The sequence below is a fragment of the Cucumis sativus genome, chromosome 3, assembly GCF_000004075.3.
Source record: "Cucumis sativus cultivar 9930 chromosome 3, Cucumber_9930_V3, whole genome shotgun sequence".
Lineage (NCBI taxonomy): Eukaryota > Viridiplantae > Streptophyta > Magnoliopsida > Cucurbitales > Cucurbitaceae > Cucumis > Cucumis sativus.
In genome coordinates, this window is record NC_026657.2 from 15,866,935 (window position 1) to 15,880,166 (window position 13,232).

At 34.4% G+C, this 13,232-nt stretch overlaps 1 protein-coding gene across 2 annotated transcripts; it reads left to right on the forward strand.

The window, feature by feature from the left end:
* Positions 1-4,827: 4,827 nt before the first annotated feature.
* LOC101208973 (potassium transporter 4) lies at positions 4,828-13,026 on the forward strand. 2 transcript variants are annotated; one of them, XM_011653028.2, is made up of 9 exons: positions 4,828-5,090; positions 6,316-6,556; positions 6,653-6,898; positions 8,405-8,455; positions 8,558-8,818; positions 9,033-9,085; positions 9,424-9,538; positions 9,632-9,886; positions 11,369-13,026. In XM_011653028.2, exons 1-9 carry the CDS (start codon positions 5,046-5,048, stop codon positions 12,448-12,450), a joined length of 2,349 nt encoding a protein of 782 aa, XP_011651330.1. In that variant the 5' UTR covers positions 4,828-5,045; the 3' UTR covers positions 12,451-13,026. The 2 variants fall into 2 exon arrangements, with proteins under 2 accessions (XP_011651330.1, XP_031738298.1); XM_031882438.1 differs by lacking the exon at positions 4,828-5,090 and adding an exon at positions 5,653-5,836.
* The last annotated feature ends 206 nt before the right edge of the window (positions 13,027-13,232 follow it).

Sequence of the window (13,232 nt, forward strand, 5' to 3'; positions counted from 1 at the left end):
ACTTTTTAAACTTTAAACAGGTAGTCGAGGCTAAATGTCATTTATTACAAACTTTACTTACAGACCAAACAAAAATTAAACAACTTAAACTTATGCAAAACCATGTTCATGATAAGATTAAAACTGACCCTTAAAACTATCAACAAGTTTCGCATTGCAGTCTGAAGACAACGGTCAGGTTCTCGGATCACGGTCTCTACCTGGAAAGTGAAAAAATATTTTGAAAGGGTGAGCTAAAAAGTCTAGTGAGTGATGGTTTTATAAAACAGACTTTTAAAACAGATACACTTTAAACATTTCATAAACATAACATAAAATCTTTAAGAAATCTCTTGTAACTAAACATTTTCTAACATTCAAATACTCATTTAACTTTGTATACTCTATACCCTGAAAAACATAAACAAGATAGCAGAGCTCCTTATGTCATACTATCCCACTAAACCTCGGTTAAATACTTGATCAGGATAGCAGGACATCGATCATACTATTCCTACCTAAACTTGGGCAAGATAGTAGAGTACTGATCATACTATTCTTGCCTGAACTCGAAGGTAGCGGCTAAGTGGTCAGCATAGCCCTATACCCCTGTTGTGTACATTGACCATCGAGAACTCGATATATAAAGTACCATATTTTTCTCTTTAAAAACATTATATTAAACTCATTCTTTTCATAAATCATTGCTAGTAAATATTATAAATACATGTTTGCTAAAAATGTTTCTATACTCATGTTTTAGAATACTTCTCTAAATAACATGCTTTAACACTTTTCATTAACATATTGATAAATAGAAATAAGATTCACTTAGAAGCATACTTAAATAATAGCTTGTAAAACATATTAGAAATTATTTTATTACTCATTAATCATAGGTTAAAATGACTTTAGTAAACTCATTTTTCACTCACAAATCACATATTAAACACTTGGTTGGTATGCTTGTTCAATTTTCTCTTGTCTTGAAATAATGAAAACAACTTCAATTAATTCCTTTTTATTCTAAAATATCAAACACAACCCCAAAACGCTTAGAAAAACCTTTCTAAAACCAAAACGCATGCCCAACATGCCATCCTAATTTTTTAAACTTGGCCACTGTCCAAAATCTCATTCTCGGCCAGAACTTAGCTTCTTCTTTAGATCTTTATAACTTAAACTCCATAACTCAAATAAATATATTTCCTTCTAAACAATTATTGCAAAATGTCTTAACATTCATACCTCAAAATTTCAACTTCAGATTCCAATGGATGAACACTACAACCCTCTACAAGTCCACGTTGTTCAGAACCACCTATATTCTGACCTTCCTTGCTTTCTACAGCCAAAACGCAACTCTTCCTTACTCAAATTAAACCAAAAACCCCAACTTAGAAAACAAACTCAAAATAGAAACTTTTAAGACTAGTTTCACTTAAAACGCTTGAGTGGATTGTGAGAAACTTAATACTAAAGCTGGCCTATTTGTAAAGTTCCTTGCATGAGTACAAGTTGACACCTTATCCTTGCTTAAATCCACCTTAAACCTTCTTAAGGCACCTTCTGCTTACTTTACACCTTATAATGCATGCTAACAAGGATTTTACACCTCACTAAAATCTTAAACCACTTGCCCTTATCATGCCACATAGTTGTCCAAAACGCATAGCTAACTTCCAAGATCATCTCGCCTAATTTCTCGACCAGACTACATAACCCGACTTAGAAACGTTACAACTTAAAATTCGTAACTCTTTTGATAACACAAAGTTTCTCCAAAATGTATTAATTTTCTTCCTTCAAACGTTCAGGGAAAAACGCCAAACTATGCATTTTGTAGCATTCTGGAAGTGCATCTTGCTCAGATTCACTCGTGAACTGACCTTCTCACCTTTTTTTGTCCAAAACATCAACATTTTCATATCCAGAACACCCAACAACCTTCTTTAATAAACTAGACTCAAATTTTGAACTTTCAAGACCAATTTTAGAGCTAACACCTAAGTGAGTTATGAGAAACTCTTTTTATGAAGTTAGCTAAAACGCACAACCTCTACGTTCCTTCTTTCTCACCAGCCTTAAACACTCCAAACCCTTTCTAACCTCTAAAACCATTTCGCTAAGTCAACTTAAAACCCCTAAAAAGTACTATTTTTTGATACTTAACCAAAAAATTTCCTTCTTTCAAACCTCTTAAACTCTTTGGAAAAACTACACTATCCAAAGTCTAGATCTTACAATGGGTAATTTTGATTATAATGTTACCATAATAGAATTAATTACATACCATATTTACATAAGATATCTAATTGAAGGAATATAATTCCCATAGCGGAAGCATATGAACGTCGTGCAAATGAAATTCAATTTGAAAAAGAAAAAGAGTTAAGAGAAAACAAAACCAAACATGCTAAGGAGGAAGAAAAGGGAAAAACCTAACCTTTGTAGAATTTCTCCCGGGAACAATTCTTTGAATCTCCAAACACCATGAAATCTTCTTTGTTATCCTCAAGGTGAAAATTAACATAGAGTTGTGGCCTTCTGTGATTTTGTTTTGGTGAAAAGGAAAAACTTTTGTATATTGTGAGATTTTGCAAAGAGATCATGATATGGAGAGTTAAAGATTGGTTTTGGAGAGATAGAGGAGATAAAGAGGGAAGTGATCAAATAATTCTCATCCTCTCCATCACGTAGAATAACTCCTTGAGAGTTATTTTATTAATTAAAATTATATCAATAAAATAAAATAAATATAAACTTAGTTTATATTATATGAGTTTAATTCATATTATATCTCATAATATAAACTAAGTTTATATATAATATAAACAATGATTTAGATCTGTGACGTAATCTATAGTTTTAATATGAATCAAATTCATATTAATTTTAACATATAGTTTATTTATGAATCTTATTCATATTGTTATTTTTATTATTCAAATCATATTCAAATATTAAATTCTCTCATAAAAACTTTATATTATAATGTATCAAATACATTAATTGTATCATATACAATTTATTCTTTTTAATCAATTTGAACAATTCAAATTAAACCAAAAATAAATTTGATTCTAATTTATTCTTATTGAGATAACAAGGGGACCTTATGGACCTACAAATTAAAGCTCTAATGATATGTGATTAATTAATTAAATTTTTTAATTAAATTAATTTCTATTAATTAACTATCAATCATTCCACTAAAGACTAATAGTTGCACTCTTTTTACTATAGATATATTTTTGTGTCCATTAGATATAATCAATCAACATTACAATGACCCTTTATAAATTGCTTGTAAGTACAAGTAGGCCAAAAAATACCATTTTGCCTTTGTAGTTACATCTAACTCCTTAAGTGCCACTTATTTCTCTAATGAACAATAATAATTATAGTCCCACTATAACTGAACTCCTCTCGAGCCAAGAGAGGGTGTGGCATCACATTGTTCAAGCCCTAAAATCAACGCTTAAGAGAGTAATTTCTCTACTTACTCTATCTATAGAGAAGGGGTGGATTCTTTCTTGTGTAGCTGTGTTCCTAGCTCCCCAATTGAATGAATCTCCTATAGATACATTGAATCAACGACATAAGCCACTCCCAACCATGCAAATCAAAATACCGCATTCATAAGAAAGAGTTCATAACTCACTCAGGATTCATGTTAAGTCACCTATGGTCATCCTAGTGAAATGTAGTTTGAACTAGTAATAGTGTTAATAAGAGAGATTATTCATTTCATGGTTCGATTTTATACAAACCCTTTGTATAGAGTACTCACACTCTAATATCTCGACATGAATGATTATGATCAAATCATTTGTAGCACTTTGGAACAATTGTAACAACTAAAAAGTAAACAATATTCGTAGTGTCACTAATATAAGGTATCTAGCCTTATCCATCTACTACAGTCCATTTAGGTTATCAGTTAAACATGATCCACTTGTATGTCTTCATATACATGTTTAAGTTAAAGAAGATAGATATTATTTTATTAGTTCTGTGGGTTAATGCAACTAAATGTCAAATAAAATAAAACACTTTATTTTATTAGATAAATAAAATGTTTCTACAATATATACAATTACAAACTACAAGATCACAAGATTTAGAGCATCAACACCAACAATCTAATAAATGCAAATCTTAATCATACACTATGTTCCACTTTTCTTATTTCATTTTTCTATTTTTTAATATCTTATTAACAATAAAGATAGATAGTTTGGTCTTTTGGATTCTACATTTGTGTAAAATTGAAGCCCACTAGCACATTTATGAAAATTTTGACCATTAAAATCAACTTGTAACGAGGCACCCCTATTTAGTCTATAATAGTTAAAATTCCCTAATAATTTTAGTGGGTAAGAAATCAAATGAAAAAAAGCTCAATAACTCTAATAACATTTAACTAAAAGAGTCTAACAATGAAAATATTTGTAATAATCAATAACTAATATTCAATACATCAATCTAATGAACTCTCAAACAAAACCTTGATTCTATGTTAGAACCATAGACTTTTATTCAATCTAGTTTATTGTTTATTGTTCTTAATCTAGTTTATTCAAAATTGATAGTAAATAAAAATCTAAAAAATAAAAAGAAAAGAAAAATCTAAAAGCCAATTCCAAAATGTAAAAAAAGAAAAGAAAAAAAAAAAGACATTTTAAGTGGCAATAAATTAAGATGGTAAGGTAATAAAGAGTAGAAGTTGGTGGGGAATGTACAGTGAAATTTGATGATAAACACACAGTGAAACGGACTTTATAATAGTTGACAACGCGGGTGCGGTGGAAATGGAACCCCCAACGCAACCGCCTTCAATTGGCTTGCTCCCTTCCCTTCCCTTCCTTTCATTGCCATTTTCATTTCCATTTTCATTTCCATTATTATTATTGCTACTATTATTATTATTATTATTTTAATCAATTAATTAACGCAAGCATAGAAGAGAAGAATCGCAGGCAGCATTTTGGTTTTGTTTTTCCGTTTCTGCGCCATCCTCGACTCTCTGTCTCTCCTCTTTCTCTCTCAACTTCAGAGTTCCAATGGAGCAAGGATCTGGGTTTTCCACTTCTTCCAACCCTTCTCAGGTTTCCTTCTTTTCTTTTCTTTTCTTTTCTTTTTCCATCATCATTCTCCTTCTATATTTATTCTTCCTTTTCTACTTCTCTCTATTTCTATCTCATTTACCCAACTCCCCTATACCCTTTTCCCCTTTCTTCCTCCCTTCCATTTCCCCCCAAATGGGTCTTTTCCCTACTCCTTAATTCCCTTTTGCACCTTCCTGATTCTGTGTTTTCAATCGGAAATTACATCCTTTGCAGATTTGTTGTTTTAGATTTTGTCTACGTTACAGATTTCTAGATTTACGGCCTTTCATCCTTACCTCTTTTTCCTCTTCTTTTTTTTTTTGGTCAACTTGTTTACGGTTTTCCTTTGCTTACTCTCTAGATTCTTGTGGGAGTTCTTCTTGCCTTCTTTCTGTCATCAGCATTTTTGTTCATTTCAATTATTTTACTGATTCTTATCATAACCATCATTGTCGTCATCATTGTTGTTTTTTAATCTCTTTTTGATAACGATAAGTTTAGGTCTTCCTTTTATTTAGTTTCCTTTGGATGGTGTTTTTTTTTTTTTTTTTTTTTTGTGTGTGTGTGTGTGTGTGTGTCTTTTATAATATTCTTTAGGCTGGAGTTTAGCGTGCTTGTGTGAGGGAATTTTATTTGGAGGTCTAAGTACGTTCTTAGCCGTTGAACTTTGTTAATACGTGGAACTCACAATTGAAAGGATGGTGGCTTGATTTTCTGGGTTGTTACTGTTGGCAATGGGTTATAGGGTACAATTCCTCTTCCAACTCCGCGACTGGCCAGTATCTTCTTTTCAACTTATTCTTATAGTTTTCATCAAGTGATAACGATGATTGAAATTGCAATTTTATGAAGCACTGGGGGGAAATATTTCACCATCCTAATTATTTGGTTTTGACTCATCCGATTCACTGAGGCTTATTTTCCTCATCACAAACAGTGGCATGCTGTGGTTGAAGTGAAACTAATTCATAGATACAGCATATCTGTTAAACGAACTGTTTTTTCTAAATAGAATTTACCTCAAAACCTTCGAGGAGTGTGCCTGTATATAATCGTGAAAGGCCGAAGCAGATGGTGCTTTTGCCTGCACATCTTTATGCTTTTTCTCTGCGTAACAATCTTTTTGATGGAGATAATGCTATGGGAACTCTTTCGGACTGTTGGTTTTTCTGTAAAGTTGATTAAATTTCAAGTTTTAACTGAATCCTATGTCTTGCTGTTGCAGCTCTCGCGGGCATGTCTTACAAGGAATCTAATACTTGCATACCAAAGTTTTGGAGTAGTGTATGGAGATTTGAGCACTTCACCGCTCTACGTTTACTCAAGTACATTTGCTGGGAAGTTGCAAAAACATCGAACTGAGGAAGTAGTATTTGGTGCATTCTCCTTGATCTTCTGGACTTTTACATTGATACCATTGTTAAAGTATGTCTTCATTGTATTGAGCGCAGATGACAATGGCGAAGGTATGGGTTGGATTGCAGTACTTAGCTCGTTCACTTATGTGAGATTTAATCAATCCTCTAAGGTTCTTTTGTGCGCCATTTGTTCTCTGGCTGCAGGAGGAACATTTGCTCTTTACTCCCTGCTCTGCCGACATGCTAAGTTGAGTTTACTTCCTAACCAACAAGCAGCGGATGAGGAGCTCTCAGCATACAGATATGGTCCATCTTCTCACGCAGTAGCCCCTTCTCAACTAAAAAGGTTTTTGGAAAGGCATAAAACACTTAGGACAATCTTACTTCTTGTCGTATTATTTGGTGCTTGCATGGTCATTGGTGATGGAGTGCTAACTCCTGCAATTTCAGGTTTGATATTTACTATTTGTCATAAGCGTTAAGGTTTGGAAGGACCTGTAGGTGTTTGATTTTCTTTCCATTATAATTAAGGATTCTGAATACATAGACGTGTCTTCTAGTGTTTTGGCAGTTCTTTGATTTCAACAGAATGTACCATGCATGTCATCTAAGTACACATTTTTTCATTTTCTTTTCGAGTGTGAGCTACTTTGTTTTCTTTACATTAACAATTGACTTTCAGTCTGACTTACGCACATCTAAGGAGTGTAAGGTATAAGAAACCTGGAAGCTGGAAGTATTACTTAAAACAAAAAGACAACGTAAGGGCAGGGGAAGAGGAATCTCCCTCCCAAAGAGGCTAAATTACAGATGTGATTTGTTAATGATCAGCAATATTAGATAATTACAAAAAAAGTTGCCGTTGCTGTGACACCACCAAGTGACTGTGAACTGTACACTGCTTGAAACAAGTTTTATTGAGAAAAATGAAAGAATACTTGAGCATACTAAAAAACCAAGCCCAAAATAAGGAATACCCCTACAGAATTAGGAAGAGACTCCAACTATTTAAAATAACTTCTATACAATAGTTACAAAAGGTTTTTGAAATCAAAGCTTACAAAGAAACATGAAAGTAAACAAGACATCAAACCTCTCTAGGTTTCTATCAATCCCTCTAAAGTTCCTATTATTCCACTCCACCCACAAAGCTCATAAGAGCACACACACCCCAACGAGTCGTAGAAAATGACCCTTCTTCCCTCTAGATGGGTTGAGGAGGAATTCCTTGATCATTCCTCTAGTGTTCCTCTGATGAGCGAATGAAAAGCCAAATGTCTAAAAATTTAACTGCCAAACTGAACTTGCATGATCACAATGCCATAGTGGAGAACTTATCTTGATCTAGTTTCTTATTTTCTTTCGAACTAGCAGCTTCACACCAATGCCTAAGAGCAGAATCCTGCGTGTAAGCTGTATAGAAAACAAAGAATATTTTGCTTTGACTAACATCTGATAATAGATATTACTTATGGAGATGAGGCTAATAGATGATTACAAGTAACAACTATCAGTCATAGAACAGCCACCGACTTTCCCAGCCTACCATTTTCCATGAAGCAAAGATAAAAGAAGTCAATCGTGAAGAACAATACCCTTTGAACTTTATGAAAAGAAATTGCAAAGTAGTGGGCATGAATTTATGGTTAGCGATCTGTATCACTGTGCTGCAATATTTCAACCTTGTTGTGTCCCTGTTCAATTGTAGGAGACAAGTTATCAATTTGAAAAGAGAATAAAACTTTCCAATGGAAGCTATCTTTACCTGCAATTTGTTTTTATACTTTTACTACTTTCTTGAACCAAAGAATCGATCTTGTGTCCAGTCCGACATGAAATTCAATTATACATTGTTGACTGCCATACTGGTACCAGCTTTATGGCTTCTGGATGGCTTACAATTTTGGTCTTCATGATCTTAAAATTTTTTTGGCTCATGTGTCCTTTTCCTTGCAGTTCTATCATCAGTTTCAGGTTTACAAGTTACTGAAGCAAAATTGACCAACGGTAATCTATTATCTTTACATAGGGCTAACTATGATGCTTAAGAGTAAGTCATTGATCATAATATTCTGTTCTGATTCTCATTTAAGATGATCTATACTGTAGGGACACTCCTTCTGATTGCTTGTGCCATATTGGTTGGTCTGTTTGCTCTGCAGCATTGTGGCACCCATAAGGTTGCATTTATGTTTGCTCCAATAGTTATCATCTGGCTGTTGTCAATTTTCTCTATTGGCCTGTACAACATAATACATTGGAACCCAAGTATTATTCGTGCAATCTCTCCTCATTATGTTATCAAGTTCTTTAGAGTCACTGGTAAAGATGGGTGGCTTTCTCTCGGAGGGATTCTTCTGGCCATAACTGGTATGTGGAATTTGGAATTGTTCTATGTGTCTAGTTTTTTCTTCATTAGCGTTATGGGCCTTTTCCTTGCCAATTAGTAGAGTTTGGTGTTAGTTTTGTTAGGAAGCTGAGTGCTATAGGAATCTTGTAAGGTTTTGTTTCTTAGATAAGATCGTAATGTTAAATATTAGTCTTTTTTCAAGCTCATTAATGGGAATTCTTGCGGTTTCCATAGGTACTGAGGCGATGTTTGCGGATCTTGGTCATTTCACTGCTTTGTCGATCAGGGTGAGCTTTGCTTTTTGACCATTTTGAGTGTTCTGCAGCAGAATATAGACATGAGATTGGGGAATCGAATTCCACCATGAGTGGAGGAGGAGCTTATATATTCTATATTCACCTTTTTTATTTTGCTTATAGAATAAAAAATATTGTAGAGATAATTGGGTCATCCATGTCATTATACAAGCTCCTTTTTGCGGGATTTTTGGAATATTATAGTCCTCTAGTGACAATGACTTGTTTTTAGATCTGTCCTCTGTGCATGAAGCCAATGACTAATTGTCTCATTTATCAACAACTAATGAGTGTTTTAAGCAACTAATACGGAGTCTATACTCTTGCAGATTGCATTTGCATTTCTTATCTACCCTTGTTTGGTTGTACAATACATGGGTCAAGCTGCCTTTCTGTCTAAGAACCTTAATTTGTTTCCAAACAGTTTTTATGACTCGATACCTGGTTAGTTCATCAAACTTGGTTCTCCTCCACTGTGGTTTGAATTTCAAGTATTCAAGTCTTAACCATTGTCATTACCGTTGTTTCCTCTTGCAGATCCTGTATTTTGGCCTGTTTTTGTTATTGCCACTCTTGCAGCTATTGTGGGGAGCCAGGCAGTCATTACTGCTACTTTCTCAATTGTTAAACAATGCCATGCCCTTGGTTGCTTTCCAAGAGTGAAAGTTGTCCACACCTCTAAACACATATATGGGCAGATCTACATCCCAGAAATAAACTGGATATTGATGGTCCTCACTCTTTCCATTACAATAGGATTTCGAGACACGACACTGATTGGAAATGCTTATGGTAAGTGCTTTAGACTCTTGCTCATGCACATTGCACACCTTCATCTGCAGGCGTCCCCATACACTGCAGATTAGTTTTTGGTGGAGCTTTATTACTGACAATTTTAGGTCACCTAACAGTAACACTATGTTTATAAGTGGTTATAATTACCAGCTTCTTTTAAGGGAAGTAATGTTATGACTTGTTAAGTCATAGCGTATTAAGGATTTCTTTACAGAATAGTATTTTTAAGCACAACACTTTTCTTTTTTCTTTTTAAATGTTGCCAAACCTCATGTAATTCTGTAAAATGTTCTTAATTAATTAAAAATACTTTTGAGATATTGAAAGTCTATTTCTAAAACATTACTAGTCTCTAATTTGCAATTGTTTTGGCCACCTGAGATGAGTTTTAAACTACATACATGAGGATCAATGCACTGCATTTTTTTAAAACCTTGTTCCACTTGCAGATTTAAAGTAATGGGGTCACTTCTAAAGTTTGCTAAGGATTGCTTTTAAGAATAGTGTTTTTATGTACATCACTTTTTAAAATGTTGCCAACGTCATATACCTTTTGTTAAAAAATAGTTAAAAACCCTTTTCAGATATTAAAGATCTGTTCTTAACACATTACAAGTCTCTCTAAATTGCACATTCTTTGCCACTTTTGATATTGTTTTAAGTTACAGAAAGGTCATTGCATTCTTGTAAACCTTTTACTCATTTGATATGTTTTTGTACTTAAAAGGCTTACACTTGAAATTGGAAGCCACTTTAGTTTGCATCCAAACAAAGTGTTCAATGATATAATGTTTTCGAAGCTCATTAAATGAGTCCAGCATGCAGCCTTTGTTGGGCATGGGTATTAATATGCCCTTCACTAAAATCTCTTGCATTGATTTGTGAGAGAGAATTCTGATTTTGTAAGTAATAATGAAAATGAAAAATTTTATATAAGAGCTGCACCCTCTATACTTTTTTTTTTCCTGATAATCGGGTGTGACCTAGCCAGCTTATGCGTCCCTCAATTAATCTTACCAAACAACCCGCTTGATCCTACAACATTTGGGTGTCAAGAAAACTCTTAGGATATTAATTCCTAGGTAGGTGGTTGCTATCAATTGAACACATGACTTCTTAGCCATCTATTGAGAGAGACTGTCCTTCCTTTTACTACTAGGCCAACCAAACCTGTGATGGTTTATTATACCTACTAACTTCTCACTCACTCTCACTTCCTCCCCTATATTCCCAGGTCATTGGTGAACCATTAGCTCCCTGCCACCTTTCTTGTTCTAACTTATAACCTTCCGGCTAGAAACAGTTCATGTAACTTGGGTTTCTAAAACATGTCGGTGGTGATTCAAATTGACCTCTTTTAATTTAATGTCTTTAAAACCTACCTCAGTTTATTTTTGCATTAGAGGTATTTTAATTTCTTCGTGCTTGCAAATGTCATGCCTTTCCTGTACATAACTTTGTTTTTACTTCGTGGTTCAGGACTCGCCTGCATGACAGTTATGTTTGTAACAACATTTCTTATGGCACTTGTCATAGTATTCGTTTGGCAAAAAAGTATCCTGCTGGCTGCACCTTTTCTTATCTTCTTCTGGTCTGTCGAGGGTGCCTACTTAACAGCAGCATTCATAAAAGTGCCTCAAGGAGGGTGGGTTCCGCTTGTGCTATCAGCCTTTTTTATGATTGTTATGTTTGTCTGGCATTATGGCACTCGCAAGAAGTACAACTTTGATCTACACAATAAGGTTTCACTGAAGTGGTTGCTTGGACTAGGCCCTAGCCTCGGTATAGTTCGTGTCCCTGGGATTGGTCTCATATACTCAGAATTGGCTACAGGAGTACCTGCAATATTTTCTCACTTTGTGACAAATCTCCCTGCATTTCACAAGGTTTTAGTCTTTGTTTGTGTAAAGTCTGTTCCCGTTCCATATGTCTCCCCCGAAGAGCGTTTTCTCATTGGGAGAGTTTGTCCTAGACCATATCGGATGTATCGGTGCATAGTGAGGTATGGCTACAAGGACATTCAGAAGGATGATGGGGACTTTGAGAACCAACTGATACTAAACATTGCAGAATTCATTCAAATGGAGGCAGAGGAACCACAATTCTCAAGCTCCGAAAGTTCTTCAGTCGATGGGAGGATGGCAGTAATAAGCACTCGGAATATACAATCAAGCATAATAGTGTCAGGGCATGAAGAAACGGGTACCAGCAACTCCATCTACAGCAGCAAATCTGCCACACTCCAAAGTTTACGATCTGTTTACGAGGACGAGAATCCACAACTAAGAAGGCGCCAAGTGAGGTTTCAGTTATCTCCCATCCCTTCAATGGACCCAAGAGTTAAGGAAGAGTTAATAGACTTGATCCAAGCCAAAGAAGCTGGTGTAGCATATATAATGGGACACTCATATGTGAAGGCAAGACGATCTTCGTCATATTTGAAAAAGCTTGTAATAGATATCGGATACTCATTCCTCCGTAAGAACTGCAGAGGCCCGTCTGTTGCACTCAATATCCCGCACATCAGTCTAATTGAAGTGGGCATGATATATTATGTTTAGTACTGTGAAGAACAATATATATATTCTGATTGTTTCAAGTAGGGATGCCGTGGCATCTGTAGGCTGTTCGCAGCAGAGGGTAGTAGGGGAAGAACCAACAGCATGATATTGAGATATGTGGTAGCATCGTCCTGAGATCGACTGTAGATAAGATTCAAGACTCAATATTACGTTTATGCTATAAGCTGGCTAAGATTTGGATAATGCTTTTTCCAAAATGAAGAGTGGATATGATGTTTGTGGGAGCAGACATTATTGTGAGTTGTTTTAGAAATTAGGAAAAGGCTTAAACTCAACATCTGAAATGGGTTCTTCTTACTTGGAAACGGGAAAGGTTTGGAGTTGGACACCTTTTTTTTTTCTTTTTTCTTTTTTTCTTTTTAAATTTATTATTATCTCTTACATCTTCTGTAATCGAATTGTAGGACAAAGTATAAAATAAACCAAACTGTTCGTAGTTTAATAAACTTTTCAGTATTGCCAAATGATTAGACTTGGTATTTATTTTATTCATTAACGATTATGATAGAGGAGAATTGTCAAAATGTATTATAAAATCAAAATAATTGCCCTGGATGATATCTATCCCTTTAATTTGAAAAAATATTGTATTATTTTATAATACATTCTTCTCTCTCATATTAAATATGTTTATTATTTTAGTATCTATTAAGGTCGGTTTATATTCCGTCAAATGCCAATGTAAGATTTGTTTACGACAGTCATTATGAGCTATTGCTTTCGAAGGATATTTTTTTCCACTTAATTTTCTATATATGTTT

Bases quoted from the DNA above. Each gene is read 5' to 3' on its own strand.
- LOC101208973 (XM_011653028.2), top strand. From the start codon at position 5,046: ATGGAGCAAGGATCTGGGTTTTCCACTTCTTCCAACCCTTCTCAG. The intron at 5,091-6,315 runs GTTTCCTTCTTT...TTGCTGTTGCAG, and splicing joins CTTCTTCCAACCCTTCTCAG to CTCTCGCGGGCATGTCTTAC. The intron at 8,456-8,557 runs GTAATCTATTAT...TCTATACTGTAG, and splicing joins TGAAGCAAAATTGACCAACG to GGACACTCCTTCTGATTGCT.